We start from the raw sequence: 19,337 nt of genomic DNA, 5'->3' as shown, positions 1-19,337 counted from the left end.
AAACAGTCCAGAAAAGAAAATAAATATTAGAAAGGTCCTATTAAAAAGGAAAAAGGAACATTCGATGGAAATACCTCTTTGTATTCTCACTCTGTCACTAATGGAGTTGGGTTTTGAATGAAGTCGAGATGGCAATCTTTACGAAGAGAAGAAACCTTTTTTATCAAAGGAATGCAAAAAATCTGCTACTACCGATATCAGGGAATTAATTCCCTCCACCAAAATTTTCCTCTGTATATCACACCGAATGAGTATGAGCTGCAGCCTTGGCTTCTTTGAGACAAATTTTGAAGATATTACCACCTGTTATAAGACATTGACAAAGAGCATATTTGAATCAACTGATAGATGCCTACATTATTAATTAGTACAAAAAGAAAATACCACCTGTTGCAAGAAATCCTTTTATGAAAAGATTACAGAAATCTGCTACCGATATCAGGGAATTCCTCCACCAAAATTTGCCTCTGTATGGCGGATAGAATGATGAATAGGAGCTGCAGCGTTAGCTTCTTTGAGACATTTTGAAGAATATACCACCTGTTGTAAGACATGGACGAGAGTATATTTTTAATGAACTGATGATGGCTAGTGATACATTCTTAGCTGTATTAGTACAAGAGGAAATGCATGCCTAAGTAAATCAAGTAGGCGGCTGTCCATTTGATTGGCGTGTTTTTGATCAATGAGAAGGCATTGGCTGGTTCCTCTCTCGTTGATAACTGAGAATGATGAACACGCCCACCGCACCCAAGAGTATGTGAAATTTACCTGGGAACTGAAAGGACATGTCTGGTTATTGTTAGGATAATGACTTGCGGAAAATGCAAGTGAACTTTTGTGGCCCATGACAGATCAAACTCACCCTATTAACCAATTATCCTCATTTCATTTTAGCCAGTTCATGCGAATGGAATCCATGATCATGCAGTGGTGAGAATCTAAAGCGAAATAATACCATGATTTCCTTACCTCCCCAAAGTGGGATGTGTTGGGTGGTGGCAGAAATGAACCCCATTAGGATTTGAGCATCTATTTTGTGACTTCATATTGGTTCCTTTTGGAGGGGTCTCTCTGTCCTCCACTGCTTTCTGTAAGAGACCAAGAAGCCTTTACAGCAGTCTGATGTTACTCACCCACCGTCAGCAGCAACCCCTCCTTGTCTTGTTGCCTCAACCTTGTCCTACAAAGTCCTCTCAGCTTTTTGTCTCTTGACACCGCCACCATACCGCGGGGTCTCTCCCTCCCCACCACAGGTTTGATGGTATGGGCACGACTACAGTTGCGTCCCAAGATAAGATGGAAAACAGGTGGTGATGATGAGAGTATGATCTCATGGATGCCATGGTCTTTGTTCTTGAACAAGATTATTCTCCTCGATACAATCCAAGTTGGGTGTCATTGATGACAAGTGGGCGAGACACAATATACCATTGCTTCCAACACATCAAGTTCCATCATGTCCAATGCCATTCCTTTAGGTCAATGCTCCTGTCACATTTAGAACCCTTTCCCCAACGAAATGAGCTGTGGAATGTTCACATGCCAACACCTGCACCATAAAGTCAGCATCGAGTGAAACGAGGTCAGTGCGTAAAAGACGTGCAGCAGGCCTGTGCATGGGTATGCCACTCTGCGGTCTAAAAGCCCTTCCACAAAGAAACGAACTCCATAAATGATACGGGACAACTTGTCATGTGGTAATTGATGGATGAAAGAGAGCGAGAGAATAGTGTCATCCTTTTCCATCCACCAATCGTATCTCGCCATAAATTGCCGACGTATGTGCTCCTATTTAGGTGTCAAATACCTGCAAAATATTGGTTTCCATGAGATTATTATACCTGCAGAATATACTACGCTATTAGCTTCACACCAAACATACTACCTGCAGATTCTCCCAACACTCTACTTGTTGTGTGCTCCATGCCCAAAAACCACTAGTCATCCAAAGTACACAAGAGAAGTCCTAGCTTCCACAGCGTCATACCTTTGTCCATGCCGGACTCGGTTCTTCTTCTCTTCGACAGATTTAAACGTCCAATAGATGTCGTCACCTCAGACGACCAAATCAGCCGGCATTCTACTCGGTTTAGTGTAGCAACAGTAGGCTCTTAATTGCTCTACCACTCCATCCAACGTTGATATCGGCTGCCCGATCAGGCAGCCACTGTCACCAAACTTTGTAATTGGCTTCTTTACTTTGCCTTGTTGTACGTGATGATGACAGGCCATAATTTGATGTGATGGTAGGGCCTCAACAACGTCCCCAATGACATGACTCAATACTTTTAGGTCGATCCCTACCTGCTTCCATCTTTTAACATTTAGTAACCTTAAAAGATCAATTTTTTTCACAAATTAGTTTAAGACTTCCTCTGTTTCTCACCTCTCCTAAGGCTGAGACAATCTGCTCATCCATCTTCACAATTCTAACTAATGAAACACCTTCTTTCTCACAAACCAGAATTAGATAGATGTATAACAACAATTCTAACTAATGGGTCTGTTTCTGCAGAGCAGATGGTAGAAATGAAGGAATTTTTGTTGCAACAAGAAGAGAAAATTAGTATTAATTACTGAGGTCTCTTAGCAGAACTTTGGTAAGAGCAGAAGAGAAAATTAGACTTAAGCACCACAAAATATGACGAAAAAAAAAGCAACTACAGATCCATCAGCTGACAAGTGATAGTTTTGTCTCTGCATCAATTAATCATCTCCAGGAAAAAAAGATTAATTTGCAAGAATCAAAATAATGGTATCGATGACTCATCCGGAGGTGAATGATAAATTTGTACACAGTAACCGAACAACCAATGGTTTTTGCAGTATGCATGCGCAAATGTCCAAGCGCATCACGCAATAGGCATGTCATGATCTCCTCACTTGCAAGTCAAAGGAGAGGTATAAATTACCTTCTAATTAAACTAGTTTTGATCATGATGAAAAATCGAATTCACAGAGCCTCATGGATCAAAGAGAAAAGGCAGAGGAGAAAGAACGCTATCCAGATTCGAATTTGCAACGATTTTTTACTAAAAACCGTATCAAAGAATTCATTCTCCATCCAACAGGACACAAAGAAAACCCGAAGAAGAAAAATTGGGATCGCGGAGAGAAGGGCTTCCCTAATCTCCAGAGGCGAAGGAAGATGACCCCGATACGATACGAAGGTGGAGAATACCTGATCACCGGAGCTATTATCGGAGATTTTCCACGAGGTCGACGATGATCGGCGGTGATTATCCCCTCCCATCGAAATGTGTAAGCATATCTGATCGAGGCGAGAGATCGAGGCGATCGAGGTTTCAGGAAAGCAAAGGAGAGAGAGAGAGAGAGAGGAGGAGGGCTTCAGCGGTGGGTAACGGAGAGAGGGAGATCGGCGTACCATATAATTAACCCACTTCATAAGCCGTGGCCGTTCGATTTATCTGATTTGGATCATTTCGTAGCCGTTTAAGCAATAAGTCGACGGCTTCGTCGAGCCGTTGCCATTTAGCTCTGCCGCTACGATTCGCCTGAAGCCGTCGCCATAGTTTCGGTGGCTAAAAACCTTCATACACTGTCGCAAATAGTTCTTTTAGTTCTGTTCGGTGTCGGAGAGTTACACCGCAGGCTTGTGGCTACGTGTTCGAACGAATCAGATGAGGCCGTCTTATAACGTGTATCGAGATGCTGCAGTCATTCCTCAGCTTTGAGAAGTTGCGTACCCAAATCGGGGTCAGCATTGACCATACGACGGTCAGGCACACCCATTACACCTCTGCGAACCCAGTTCTTTGGGGTCCACCTGAATCGCCTATTAGCCGCCTCATACAACGGGGCCCCACTAATTTCTCTCTCTCGCCCGGGGGCCCCTCAAAGACTAACTAGTCTTTCAAATGAACCCATCACATCACATGTGCGCCCTCCGAGGAATCTAATCGGATTCCGATTCCGATTCCGATTCCGATTTTTATCTCGATGGGAACAACTTATGCGAGTCGAGCAAGTACCGTCGTGTAACTGTTCACGCTTTTCCTCTGCTCCTTTCATCCTTATCCGCAGGGGAAGGAAAGCGTACCGGCTGGTGACGGGAAGCGGGCGTGCACGGGCCGCACAGGGCCTTGACTCGCTGCGCCCCAGGACCGGACCGGCCCTGCTGCCCACGTGAACCCGGTCCAGTCCCCGTACAGGGCAACTCGGTGCGCCTCGAGACGGGAGGGCGGTAACCTCACCGCGCCGCGGCCGAGCAGCTTTTCCCCGGACACAGCGGACCCCGCTTGGCAGCGCAATAATTCGTGCGGTAGCGGGGCCCACCCTTGTCGTCGTCGACCCATCCGCAGAGGACGGCATCGCGAGGTGTTTGTAGCACCCCTCCCCCCCCCCCTAATTCCGTCAATTTCTCCAAAGCGAGGGGCGTCTTCGTAATAGGGAAACTTAAGCGGAGGCTCTTCTGTCGTACGGACTGACAGCGACCATTGAGAAAAGACCGGTGCGACGTGCCCACGTGGTGCTCTTACGCGTACGGCTTACGCGCAGGCACAGACTTGCCGTCACATCACAGATGTCACTTCCGGCTCTGTGCCCCCCGCGGGCCCCACCTTAGCGATCATGTACCATGCGTGGGTATAGCCCTCATTAATCGGAAAAAGAAAAAGTAGCTGGGGCAAGGTGGCACATGCGCGATGAACGGTGGATATTTACATAGAAAAATTCGACGGTTCGGATTGCGGCAATGTAACTCGTACGCAGTCTTGGTGGCCTTTTTATTTTCTTAGCTTTTTTTATCGAAGAAAACCTTTCCTAACGATTTACGATTGCTCGGTCACGAGCCGATCCGGTGGGTCCCACAGTGGTCCCCCGGTTTCTCCAATCACAAGGCAGGTAAGGGCGGACGAGTGAAGTCAAAACGGACCGGAAAGGCTTTGCTGTTTTCGCTACTGTGACGTCAGAGCCGGAGAGTTCGGTCGAGGACGGAGAACCGTCGAACTGGACGAACCGCAGATACAATCGAGTGCGGTGAATATTTCTACCGTTGGATATGAAAAGCTTCTTCTTTGAGATTCGTAAACGTTGTAATCCACCGGTAAAATTCTGGTACAGCATATGATACATTATGCGGCAAACTCATAAAATGATTTTACGCGATTGAAATAGAAGGGTAGCTATTTGCGTGTGTGTTTTTAATTTCTTTGTTTCTCGAGTGAGTAATAATATGATCTTATCAGCGTGGATTTGATTTGGGTAGCATCGTCACTCCATCCATCGCTGCCCACTCTCTTCTTTTACTGTTTCGGGTTCAGAGATTCTTGGAGAGCTCGTGGAGAAGGGGGGGACTCCCATGGCGATCTCGAAGAACGAGAGCTTCTCCGAGCTCGGATAACTCCTCCTCCCAAAACCACAAAGGAATGCGCTTCCTCCTCGGCTTCTTCCTTGTCGTTGGCGGTTTTTCATAGCTCCGATCATCTGAGATCGCATCTTTTCTTCCAAAGAACGCGTCGGTTTCAGACGTTCTTGGGTTCTGAGCAGGGAGTTGTGGTCGACGTTCCTCACTTCCCCAGTGCTTCCCTAGTTGCTACTTCTGAGAGTTAGGGGTGCGATTTGGTTTCTCCCGCAGTTTGACGATCTTCTGAAACCCTAGTTTGGTTCTCGCCGTGTTCCCCCGAGCCCTACTTCTTGTCATGGTTCCGCGGTTAATGGAGTTGGGGCGAAGATATTGATTCGTCATAGGAAAGTCCAAAGAGATGAAGCTTTCCACCGTAGGCATCAGCCAGCAAGCACCAGAAGGTATCGTCTTTGCCTCGCCTTTTTATCTTGCACCCTGGTCTTATGCTCTTGCCCCAGATAAATGACCGTGGTCCTCGCGGTGTGTTCCAACCAGGGGAGGAGAAGAGATGCTTGAATTCGGAGCTCTGGCACGCTTGCGCCGGACCACTTGTGTGCCTGCCGACAGCCGGTACTCGGGTTGTCTACTTTCCTCAGGGCCATAGCGAGCAGGTGAAAGATCCGATCTTTGACTACGCTTGTTCCTCCCCTTACCCACCCCCAAGAAGTCGAATGTTAATTACTGTATTTTTCTTAAAACTTACCGCTGGTGTTAATTAAGGTTGCGGCGTCGACAAACAAGGAAGTGGAGGGCCATATTCCTAATTACCCGAGCTTGCCCCCTCAGTTGTTTTGCCAGCTCCACAATGTCACAATGCATGTGAGTTCTTGCAGTAATTTTCTTCCTTGTCCGAGGATTTCAAGATTTGGTGAATGGTTGGTTGGTTGGTTGGTGACTGTGCAAATTACAGGCAGACGTAGAAACCGATGAAGTCTATGCGCAGATGACTTTGCAGCCCTTGAGCCTGGTAAATCAGATGAGACTTGCACTTTCAACGCTGCAACTATGGTTTTCTCAACACAAGATCTTGCAAGTAATTATGACTAGAATTGTGTGCAGCAAGAACAAAAAGATGCTTATTTCCCTATCGAGATGGGCGTTGTGAGCAAGCAGCCAACCAATTACTTCTGCAAGACTCTGACAGCGAGCGATACGAGTACACACGGAGGGTTTTCTGTGCCTCGTCGAGCAGCCGAGAAAGTCTTTCCTCCTCTGGTGCGTTGGTCAAAATCAAATTGTATACATTTCTTATGGCAATTTATTGGAAGCGCCAGGGAATAAAGTTCAAGCAAAGGTGCTGCTTCATTGGATTTCAGGATTTCTCGCTGCAGCCTCCAGCTCAAGAGCTGATTGCTCGTGACCTTCACGACGTTGAGTGGAAGTTCAGGCACATCTACCGAGGTGAGCTATTTCAGTTGGCATTCTTAGTTTTATTTGGTGCAGAAAACGAATAAGAACCAATATATTCTGCTGAGGTAGTAATCGACAGAATAACCTGACCAACAAGTCCTGGCCTGACCAAAATTTCCACTCAAGTCTCTGGAAATTTTGAGTTAGGAGTACTTGAAGCATTGGTCTGTGGCCAAGTTGTCTTGGTGGGTGTAACTCTTGTGAAGCTATGGTGCTCTAACACAAGAGTCTGGTGGAGGAAAAGAGCATAGAGAACATCGATTGTCTGCAGAGAGATTAACAACTCAAGCGTGTCATGTTGAAAATAGCATGTTAGACATGTTGATTGGGATTTGCAGTAGGAAAGGATGGATCGGTTGATGCTACTGTGGATGTAATGCTAGTTTTCTATGGAAGTTGTAGCCACTTTCATGTAACGCTAGTTTCCAATTCCTGCATGCAGGGCTGGCTTTCTCTAGTTCACAGATATTGTGAGTTCAAGAGTGGTCCTTCTAATTTGCCTGCCATCTTGGTTATTACAGGGCCAACAGGAAACTTCTTGGTCCTAAAGAGTCAAGTAAATTGAAGTAGGCTCAGGAATATCCTTCTATCATGTCTTAGAAATGGGATTAAAACATAATTCTAATCATGGAACATAATGAATTCAAATTGTATCTGGTCTAAGATTTGAAAATGCTTTAAACTCCAATTGTGAATTTGTATATATACCAGTGCTAGATCGTGCAGAAACCAGATATCAATTGTTTTGAATTGGTAATTAAATTATAGTAAAAAATAAACATCGACATTCATACCTTTGCTTGTTTTGATTATGATAACAAGATAAATTTTTCTCTCGATACGTTTCCTGCAGCAGGTTTCGACTTCCATGCAAGAAGAAATACATTATCTCCAATTTTTGAGTTGAGATAAAGCCATTAGCATTCCACTACCACATTATTGAAATTGTGCCTCTAATAATCAGAATTTTGCATGTTATGCTGATTTTGCACATAGAAATGTTTAAGTTCACAATATTACATAATGGTTCTGCAAGAGCATGCTTCTTATGTTGAACACTGAACAAATAATGTGTTCATATTGATTGATATTGGAGTGCTCTGTTTTCATAATTTATCCTTGTTTAGCGTACTAGTATTGTATTGAATTTAATTAATATTTGCATTCCCAGAACTCATTGAAAAAGCTGAGAGATCTACAAAGATATGTGTTAATTTGTAGATACAGTAGAAAGACCCCTAGGGCTATTTGTCAAAGACCAGTTTCCTATAGAACTTGTTCTTCGAGATTATGGTTCTTCTGTGGTATGCTATAGTGGTAGTGTGATAATTTGACACTAAGTTCTTTCCTTTAAAAAATTTTAATGAGGCTGTTGTCAGCTGTATAGTGATGTAATTGATTTAGAACCTCTCTTCATACAATTAACACTATTTTCTACCTACATTTGATCTTATTCTTGTAAGCAAACTCAATTCTACAACAGAGAATCAATTTTCCTTGAAGCAGAAACATATCTACTGTTTTCATCCAGTTTAAAATATTCTCTTGAAAATTCTGCCTATAATAGCTGATTTAATGTGGTTTATGGACCGTTGACCCTTAAAGCATCATAAAACTTGTGTGCCTCAATAGAAGGGTGCAGCCCCTTTCTTGGTTGTCTACTTGTCAATTCCTGTCACTAGCACCTGTACCTGCCAAAACCACACGTTTTTCTTGTGCCTTTTAACAGTAGCCGACAGGTATCCTTCCAATAACTCATGGAAACTTCTCAGAAGAGCTTAATTGCAGTTCCAGCATTCTTCTCTAGATCTGTAAGATGCATTTTTGACCAAGGAAGAAAGTTGGATTTTTTACTTTAAAAAAAAACAGCAGGTAAATGACAGATAAGCCATTAGCCATCGATTGCAATTTGATGATTAATATACGGACAATGTCCTCGATCATGTACAGTAATTCCCTTTTACGCACAAAAAAAAAGTTGACTAGGCATTTGGTCATATTTATTTGTCAGATTTGACAGCTTGTCTTTTTATTTATTGAAGGATAACTTCCACAATTGCCCCAACAATGAGCAATGTTATATCAGTTGAGGTGGCTTAGAACAAATTGATAGCCAGTCCAGTTTGTTTCAGCTTAGAACAAATTGAATTCTTACTAAAGCTTCTTTTATGTTTCATCTTGTGACACCAGGCCAACCGAAAAGGCATCTGCTTACCACAGGCTGGAGTGTGTTCGTTAGTGCCAAGAGACTCATTGCTGGGGATTCTGTTCTTTTTATCTGGTTTGCTTAATGCATGGTGTTGAGATTGAGCCTTCTCTTCTTTTCTTCTCATGGTGAATGTTTAACTTTGTGCTTCCTATTTAGGAATGAAAAGAACCAGCTTTTGTTGGGAATTAGACGTGCTAATCGACCCCAAACGGTGATGCCATCATCAGTTTTATCAAGTGACAGCATGCACATAGGGCTTCTCGCTGCGGCAGCTCATGCTGCCGCTACAAACAGTCGTTTTACCGTATTTTACAATCCAAGGTGGTTGCCATTGTTAACTTTATCCTATTTACGTTCCAATGATCTTTTCTTTATACATGCTCCAATGTTCTTTAATATCTTTTCCTGGTCCTAATATCCTTAGGGCAAGTCCATCTGAGTTCGTGATACCGCTTTCGAAGTATCTAAAAGCTGTGTTTCACACGCGCGTGTCGGTTGGCATGCGATTCCGGATGCTTTTTGAGACTGAAGAATGTAGTGTTCGCAGGTGATACAATTAATCATAATTAAGTATTCTGAACGTCCTCTTGTGGTTATTGTGTGACATACCTGTAGTTTTCAGCTCGGTCATTTGATTCCTGTGGATTAATCATATTTTAATTGTTTTTAATTTAAAGGTACATGGGAACAATTACTGGCTTAAGTGATATGGATCCCGTACGTTGGCCGAATTCCCATTGGAGATCAGTCAAGGTAAATAGTATACCGTAGTTGCTATTTACTGTATGAATTTCTGGATCACGTAGTGGAACAAGGTCTGTTCCTTTTGTTTCTCACTGAAATATTAGTTGAATTTGCGTAATTGTATCCATATATCTACATATCCATTTCATACTATGGTGTCCTCTATACTAGTATATCTACATATCCATTTCATACCTGCACATTTCCATGTCATGTTTTCACTGTAATTCATGAAGCTTTTAAGCATCCTCTAGATTGATTATTCTTGAAATCACATGTCTTACCATTGCTCCCAGTTTCATATATTTTGATTTATTTATGTATATGATAACGTAATGGCTCATGTGCTGGAGTTTAGCAAAATACTACATATCAATCACTTTATCTAAGGATATTTGGATACCTTTTGTGATATATCTTATCACTATCTGGTGAAAAGTGATCCAATGAAAAGCACTATTCAACACACAAGATAAGAAAAGCTTTTGTGGTTTTATATATATCTATCTTTTGTGATGACAAATGTTTGAATAGGGATTTCCATGACTTTTATAATAGATAAGAAAATATCTCAAAATATATTAAAAAAAGAAAATTCACATCCTTTCATGCTGTCATGTGTTGTCACTTTTGCGACGACTATGTACCAACGATTTTCCTGCCGTCCATCCTGCATCGATTACACCGCTTTTGGTTTTTTTTTTTTTTTTACTGGCGGATTACTATGTGAGCTTTTTGTTAAAGAATACAAGTTGGTAGTTGTTTTGATTTCTTAGCTGTTATTGAACTAATATGTAACATTCTAGTAATTGCAGGTTGGCTGGGATGAATCAACAGCAGGTGAGAGGCAGCCAAGAGTGTCACTGTGGGAAATTGAGCCTCTAACAACATTTCCCATGTATCCATCGTTGTTTCCGCTCAGGCTTAAACGCCCTTGGCATGCCCCCTTTCCCCATGGTATTATCTTTCGACCTCACAGGCATCTGAGTTTCTTTCCATGTGATATTTGCCTCATGCTGCTTTTAGTGCTTTTTTTTATAAATCGAATGGCACGTAGAGACAGCATAATCTAGCATTCTTTTATCGGCTCCTATTTAATTTCTAGGTAATCTTACTTTCATGAAGCATCTTTATGAGTGTAGAAGTTGCACGACCCATTAGACGGAGCATCTTCATATATCCTCGGTTAGGTTTTATGGAATTTTATTCATCCTGCATTGCAGTCTTCCAAATGTTGTCTTCAGTAGCTCTCAAGCTAAGAATTTAAATGCATTTTTTTATAGTGATTTCGATAATCTATTAGCTATAAGTTTTCATATTAATCCTTGATCAGATCAACAGTCAATGTGTATTGGTCTGATTGATATTTAGATCCTTACTTTTGACTATCTGAACTTAGGAGCACATGCTTCTACTTGCTAAAGTTATCAGTGATGGTGGAATCATAAGAATCGGCTCATATCAAAAATAGCTTGAACAGTTTTATGCTGTGTGTTCCCCAGACACCAAAGAAGACGAGCTAAATGCTGTCATGTGGCCGAGGAGTGGCACTGGTGAACAAGGCCTGCATCCCTTCAATTTGCCATCACTCGGCGTAGGATCCTGGATGCCACAGAGGCTGGAACCATTGCTGCTAGGGAACGAGCTCAATCAGTACCAAGCCATGTCCGCTGCTGCTTTGGAGGACCTACGAGGGGTGGACATTCTGAAGCAACAGTTTTTACAGAGTCAACAGCCGTTCCAATTTCTTCAGCAGCCCGGCACGACCAGCCATTCGTTTCACGGTCAAGATTTTCCGCAGACTCCCCAACGGCAGGCCATCGGTTCACAATCACCGCGTCTACTGGAGAGCCAACCAAACTCTGCTCCGCACCAGCAGTTGCAACAGTTAGCAAACGAACAGCAAAAGCAGCAGCAGGTGCAACACACACATGCTTATGCAGACACATTCCAGGTTCCTAACAATCATGTTCAGCAACCGTCTAGTTTGCCTTCTCGATTTTACGACAAGCCGGACTTCCCTGATCCATGCTTGGTCTTCTCATCCATTGCGCCTTCGAGTTCTGTCCAGGGCATCCTGGGATCTGCTTACCCCGAAGGAAACTCCAACCCTCTTAACTGTTCACAACTTGGTCAATCCATGGTCAGTAAACAGAGCCAGCAGTCACCGGGGCCAAGACGAATTATGTCTCAGGTGACTCCTTTTGGACCTGGAGTTCTGCTGCCTTCATTTGCAGAGAAGGATAGTTCTGGCGGAAATAAAAAATGTCCCGGTACCCAGAGTCAGGCCCCCTCTCTCCTATCCATCGCAGATCCAAGTTTGACCATGCATGCAACCGTTGGTGATGCATCTGCCACACCGTACGTTGCTTCCTGCATTCAGAACTCTCTTTATGGATATTTGGATGAATCCTCCAGCTTACTGCAAAATTCAGGAGAGGTTGGTCCACAATCCCAAACATTTGTGAAGGTAAGAGCTACAGTTTTGGCGAAATCTACTACATGTGTGTGTGTTAGATGCCTGTCAGGTGTGTTCGCCCTTGCAGGTCTACAAGTCCGGATCAGTGGGGAGGTCTTTGGACATATCCCGGTTCAACAACTATGATGAACTGCATGTGGAACTGGGTCATATGTTTGGAATTGAGGGTCTATTGGAAGATCCTCGTAGATCAGGCTGGCAGCTTGTATTTGTCGACAGGGAGAACGATGTGCTTCTCCTTGGAGATGACCCCTGGGAGTAAGGAATCCTTCCAAGCTTTTTTTGTTCATTTTCAATTTAGAAGCTTAAGAATTGATTGGATATATCATTGGCTTGTATTCCATTTCAAAGCTAGTTCATAGGTATTATTTACGCTGATTTGTGATAGGATGACTGTCTCATGAACTTAAGAAAAGCTTGTTGCTTGGGACCTTTTTGATGTTTCAAGAACCAGTAAGATGCCAGTGGCCATTGAAGTAGGAAGCAATAAGTAGATTTTGTTAATCCATTTTTAAGGCCATGAAAGGAAAAAGGAAGATTGCCCGAAGACAAAAACTCAAATGTCATCCTAGGAAGATGACTTTCCTTTCAAGAATTTGCCTTTGTTCCTCCATCATAGAATTAGTAGATGCATTTGTACTATTAGGCCTTAGGAGCAAACCTTCTTGGTTTGCAGTTCCCTCGTATAATATTTAAGACATTTCTATGTTAATTTGCTTTTCTTCTCGCATGAAAATAAAATATAGTTGGACTAACAGGAGCATCAGCACACGTTAAATGTTTCAACATAGGTGTTCTCGCTGTGAAATATGCTACTATGGTGACCTAAAGTTTCTGTAACAGCCATTGCATGAATAAGTGTATTACAAGCAAAAAGAATATTAGGACAAAATTGGGGAACTTTGTGTTACTGCTTAATGCTTGCATGGACTGGTGTAACTGGTCAACTCTGAGCACATCCTTCTACCTTTCAAATGGTGCAGTTTCATGACAGAAAAAGCCTGCTTCTCGAACTTTTGAATGGTGCACTTGAGTGACTGGCACAACTTGATTATTAGAACATGCATCAACTCCGTGGTCCTAGTGTTTGAACAAGTCGATTATATATTAATGTACATATTCCAGATGTTTTGTTGCTTATCATTTGGCTTTTAATGCAGATCATTTGTGAATAATGTCTGGTATATCAAAATACTTTCTCCTGAAGATGTGCATAAGATGGGAAAACAAGGGGCTGAGGCCATAGCATAGACCTCTTGAACTTCAAGCAACTTGAAATGGTATGTTATGTAACCATGATTTCTGCTTTGCTATTGGTTGCTTCTATTTTATTCTACGAAATCAGAATTGTCTGCATATATGATGAATGGTATATGCAGATTGAGGAATTGCGAAGTTATCTCACACTAGTACAATTGATTCTATTGTTAAAATCTAGGGAAGGAATGATGGTACATAGTGGTCTAATTTCCTTTCATATGTTCTGATTTAAAGGCTAATGTCTGGGAGAATCCGACACATGACCGATCTAATTTTGCATGATGAAATGCATTTTGGGGAGTTTCTTTGCTGAAGATTATATACTATTTTACCCTTTTTGTCTGGCATTACTATGAATTATAGTGAATGTACAGCATGTGGCTCCATCTGAGTGCTATTTATAGATGGAACATTCAAGATGAATATAACATAATTTATCACAATACCATAGCAAACCATTAGCTCCCTCCCTCTCGATGATGATGACTAAGTCTGATCCAGATTATGATAAATATTGTAGCTTATTTTAGTGAATTCATGTTCTTTTTCTTCTTTACATCTCATGAAATCTCAACCTGCCAATTCCAGTAACAATCATCTCTTGGACTGCTGTGATGTTTCCAGGTTTCGCAGCATGCGTACTCCATCCAAGGGGTTACTCCTGAGGGATGACATCTATCTGCAAGGTCAATCATCTCTGGTCACAAATATATATATATATATATATATATATATATATATATATATATATATATATATATATATATATATATTTGGCTTCAGCATACCCAGATGCATTTTGCAAGTCTTGATCTGCATGGTACTAAATCATGTAACTATCTATGCTCATAACTATTGAGTTGTGCAATTTGTTGTTGTATTCGGCACTAGCACGCAACGCCTTGAACAAGTCTAATATCTTTGGAACCGCATGCGATTTGTAGCAGACTCTTTTCTGCTTGCAGGTTTAGTTCACCTCTCTGTGTAATTTACTATTTACTATTTTATCTTTTTAGCCCTTGATAAAAAAATCCTTTTCGAGATTTGTGATCGATAAATTCGATCCAATTCCGAGAAGAGAATATATATATATATATATATATATATATATATACTCACCAGTTAGGGACTTGATATTCTGATAAAGATATTGCATGAGATTAAATGATTGCATAGTGTGAAATTGAATAATAGCCTGATGCATGAGATTCGGTACCGAGGACTAATATAATTCAAAATCAAACCGTAGTATGTATGTATCATGTGAGATTTACTGCAATGGTGAATTCATAATATGATGTGCTCCTTGATCTTATTTGTGGGTTGCTTTTTGGGGAACTGTGGCATCAAATTTTATAAAAAATTTATTGATGATGTGATGTTTATTTTTAATTTAAAATAAAAAAATCTTATATTATAACTAATGAAAAAAGAATATTATGTTATTTTTTATAAAAAAAATATGATAAAAAATAAAAAAAAATTGATAGAACTATGAGGTTAATAAAAAATGTATACTTTTATACTTTTATTTATAACAAAAAAACGGAAGAGGAGCTTCTTGTTTTTGCAATCATCGGGACGGGAGGTACTGGCAAGACAGTCTCGCCAAGGCGATCTCTAACCATGACACGACATCGAGACGTTTTGCGGCCAGAGCATGGCTGTATGTGCCACGGAACTGCTCAGATGTGTATTCTCCGAAGGCGACGGTGATGAGCGGCGCCGGAACCAGTTTCAGAGTCTCTCGAACACGAAGCAGAGCCTCCAACGGTTAAAAGAGTCGGCAATGGCGGAAGTGGGATCAGCAGAGCTGGTTCTTCTTGTGGTGGATGGACAAACGTTGGCAGAGGAGGAGTTCTTCTCGCACGTTCACGAGATACACGAGTTTGCAAAGGGCGGTCCAACCGTGAGGATCCATCCTCGTGACGACCGACGACAAATAAATCCAGACTTGGCCAGAGCGATGGGAGCCGAGCTCATCCTCCCAAGTACCAAATCTGCTTGTGGGTGATGGCCAGGAATTGCTCTGCACCAGATGGTAGAATTCATGGATATCGGTCAGGAGATTGTCCGCAGGCACTTCCTGGTGCATTAAAGCCAGAAAAATGGATTATAGTGTAAGAAATTTTTATACCAAAATATGTTTCTAAATCATTATAATAGAAACATAATAAAAACGAAAACGAAATAGCGTACCTTCAATCATTATTATCAAGAATTTCTACTGTGATTTTTTCTTGAACTTTGACGCTTCTCGAACTCTTGCTTTAAATGGTGTAGGAAATCCTTTTGACTTTAAAGAGTGGTTACAAAAATTGGATTCAGATTAAGTTCAAAAAAATTTATATTACATGTGGTTTTGAACTCTTTTGTATTCCCACTAATTAAATTTATATTTTGTATTATAAAATTGATGAATCATGATAATTTTTAGTTAATTGGATATTTTTAGTGATATTGGAAGAATAAAGAAATAAAATATTAGAATATTAATATTATATCAAGGTAGACTCCGTCTAATATATTTTTAAAAGTATTAATGCACATATTTGATATTTATAAACACATATGATTTACATAATTTAAAAGTTATTTTATTATTTAAAAATATTATAAAAAGATTTAAATGTTTACCATTTAGAAAAGCATATGATTTAAACTATTATTTATTATTTTATACGTAAGTATTTTTAATTTATGGTCTCAAAATTTAAATGAACATGGTTGTCCAGCATTATATTTGAAAGAATTAGAAAAAGGATATATGATTGCATCAGCTTTAAAAAAGACATAAGAAAAAAGGTTTTGTTTAAACTCTTAATTAATTCCGTATATACTATTTTCAGTGACATAATAGTTGTTTATTCAGTATGACTATGATATGGATCTTATTATTGGGGTTGTATAATGATATTTATTTGAGAAACTAGTTTCTTTTGAACTCTAACACATGGATATGTGTGTTATCTATACACCATGATGTAGTCATTGATCCTAGTATGATTTTTTTGTTTTATATTTATCCTTAAAAGTCTTAGCCATACTTATTTGTAAAAAGTTAGTGATAGTATTTGCATTATAATATTTTACAATTTGATATGTGTTGTTAATTATATTTATGCTTTTATTATGAAAATATATTTATATTTATTGTGCTTTGAAAAATATTCTTAGAAAGTCATGATTTGAAATGCACATGAAATTAATGTTTTGTAAATTTTAAAAGCATGAAAAAGTATTTGATATTTATGCATATTTGGAAGGCATGTGTTTATATAAAAAAATATATTTATTTTATTTTTAAAAAAATATTTATTTATGATAAAGTTTTGATTAGCATATAAGTCACGATGTTTACTAAGCTGTGGTTTGCTCATAAGATTATCTTTAAATTTTTTTAAAAGTGTTAAGTGGAAGATCGGTGGATCGATTATGGATTGAATTACATAATCAATCTATTGAATAGTCTTGAATATCTATGCTTGAATTGATTATGGATTGAGTTGTATTATTAATGTCTTACGAGTTTGATTAATTATGAACTAAATTACATAATAATTAATCTATAAAAACTAATTATTCTAGTTTTGGCCTTGCATTCTTATAAGGAAACATATACAATGTCTTTAGCTTTTCATTGGGTTGAAAGTATTAGGGTAAGTATGCTTCAAAAGATGATATAATAATTCTTTTAAGGCATATTTTTTTATGAGTTAGATATATATGCAAGGTAAATCATGAGCCCATCTAGACCAAGTGACTCATTTGCATAGCATATGTCACACGATATGGTCATGTATCAAAAAGTACATTATGAATCATGTAGTAGGTCAGTATCTCCAATAAGTCATACGCTATCATCAAATAATACCCTACATATGGATAGTGATAACAAATGGGTAAGTGATAAGCTACTTTGACCGCCTATTCTATGTTTAGTGTGAAATCATTGTGGAAAGTCGAATAGTATCATTCATACACTCTTTATGTTTTCGTTAAACAAGACTTACACAAGTGGAACGTATACTATTTATTGCTCATCTCATATACCTAAACCTATAAGAGACTATGAATTCATTTGTCATCGTGTAGATTCAAGCAACAATATGGTAAAGAGCATTTATGATACATGATGTAGCTCATAGCAACATAATGAAATAACTATTCCTCGTGTTACTTGCACAAGAGATTACCTAACTATTTATGTATCTCTGATCATTTAGTCATGTAATATATAACCCTAAATATGTTAGTTTTAGTGCCACAAGATCTTGAAAAAGGATTACTAATGCATGGTATAAGAATTAGATGATACGAAGAAGAAGTGAGAGAAAAGTGATAGGGATCCCTTTACCCAAATCATATATCCGTTGTTCCTACAAATTATTTGGTAGGCTGAAGAGAATGATGTTAGCATGCAAACCAATTAGCTTGGACGTGACATGTAGTAAGTCGCATGATCCTTAAAATCATTCCAATACGTATGCATTACATGTGTTCTATCATGGAAAAAGGATTAATTGTCATTATCTTCTCAAGTTGGTGATGTTGTTTCAACCATTCACGCATACGGAAGAACTTGTATTTATTATATTTAGAAACATAATGAATAGATAAAAATTCCAAAGGATCTTTAGTTATATCAAAATGACGGAAAGATATTAATCAATGCAACTAAGTAAGGTATTATTAGTGATCCATTTAATAATCTCATGGTTATGATTGATTGTCTCACTCTTCAATACTATTCTTATATACTTTTTGAGGATTCTAAATCATCCTTAATTGATGATTAAACATCACCAATCCCCTTCAAAAAGCTTCACCTATTGAGTGTAGTTGGATCCATTAAAAATAATAACATAACAATAGGTCGAGAAATATCTAATTAGGCCATATCAAAAGATAAAAAAAGAGAATTTGGATGATGAAGAATAAACTTTATATTTGATTATTTTGTTTGTTGTGTACGTCACAACCCTATTTATAGGGTAAAAATAATCAAATCAATCTCATAAATTATGAGATTTACACAAATGTAAAATCCCTTTTGTATGGTAGGAAATATGAGATATAACATCTCTTTTACATAGTAACCTTAACGATCATCAATCTGATTCATTTCGATCGTAATCATCGCTTGGACCGAAATCACCTATTGAGTGTCTCGACTATGTTTGTTATCACCCGACCCGACCCGACCCGACCCGACTAAGCATGGTTTGCTACAATCAACTCGGATTCAACATAGGCCAATATGATTTTGCTATAATGTCTCGAACTAACTTAATGTGATCCCTAAAAAAGATAAATCAAAACTAGAATATAATGATCAAAATGTGTATTGTAATTTTTGAGAGTTGTGAAATAGATAAATCTATCATAAATCAGTTTTTTTTTTTTTTTTTTTTGTATCAAGCCCATACATATTACATGGCATATCAACAAAATGATGAAACTTCATTTGCCTACCAAATCCAACCAAAAACTATGATTTCATTCTCATAATGTATGCCATGAGTACATGAACCTAATTATGGGTCACTACTCATCATTGTACCTCTACAAACAAGTATCTAATTCATAGTAGTACTTCTCTAAAAAGTTTAACTATCAAACACTCCTACTCTTCATGCTTAATTATTTTGTCTCCCATGTGTTGCTATTTCCCTTCTCCAAAAGAAACTGGCCATCACAAGCAAGTAACAATCAAGAAATGGCAAGTGGATTCGAGTACAAGCAATCACATTACAACATGAGATTATCTGACAAAGATATATCCATAAACTTCTTCTTCTTTATTATTATTATTATTATTATTGCTGTGTAGTCTTTGGCAAAATACATCAAAGATTACAAGCATT

General features: G+C 39.2%; 1 protein-coding gene and 1 long non-coding RNA gene across 8 annotated transcripts; one reads left to right on the top strand and one right to left on the bottom strand.

The window, feature by feature from the left end:
* Window positions 1-5: 5 nt before the first annotated feature.
* Window positions 6-3,609, bottom strand: LOC135596773 (uncharacterized). 7 transcript variants are annotated; one of them, XR_010481034.1, is made up of 8 exons: window positions 3,389-3,609; window positions 3,185-3,274; window positions 2,390-2,512; window positions 1,889-2,307; window positions 973-1,810; window positions 635-778; window positions 388-540; window positions 6-303 (listed from the first exon to the last, which is right to left on the bottom strand). It is a non-coding gene; the product is annotated as an uncharacterized LOC135596773 (long non-coding RNA). The 7 variants fall into 7 exon arrangements; XR_010481030.1 differs by having other exon boundaries at window positions 2,390-3,274; XR_010481035.1 differs by lacking the exon at window positions 2,390-2,512.
* A 1,594-nt stretch (window positions 3,610-5,203) lies between these two features.
* Window positions 5,204-14,402, top strand: LOC135596771 (auxin response factor 12-like). The gene is made up of 15 exons (XM_065088896.1): window positions 5,204-5,769; window positions 5,864-5,979; window positions 6,089-6,187; window positions 6,279-6,335; window positions 6,428-6,583; window positions 6,685-6,769; window positions 8,969-9,059; window positions 9,144-9,308; window positions 9,412-9,534; window positions 9,665-9,740; window positions 10,547-10,688; window positions 11,234-12,201; window positions 12,278-12,468; window positions 13,371-13,490; window positions 14,095-14,402. The coding sequence occupies exons 1-14, from the start codon at window positions 5,727-5,729 to the stop codon at window positions 13,459-13,461; spliced, it is 2,403 nt and encodes an 800-aa protein (XP_064944968.1). The 5' UTR covers window positions 5,204-5,726; the 3' UTR covers window positions 13,462-13,490; window positions 14,095-14,402.
* The last annotated feature ends 4,935 nt before the right edge of the window (window positions 14,403-19,337 follow it).

Source organism: Musa acuminata, chromosome BXJ1-11 (genome assembly GCF_036884655.1).
Source record: "Musa acuminata AAA Group cultivar baxijiao chromosome BXJ1-11, Cavendish_Baxijiao_AAA, whole genome shotgun sequence".
Lineage (NCBI taxonomy): Eukaryota > Viridiplantae > Streptophyta > Magnoliopsida > Zingiberales > Musaceae > Musa > Musa acuminata.
This window is presented reverse-complemented; position numbering and strand designations above follow the sequence as displayed.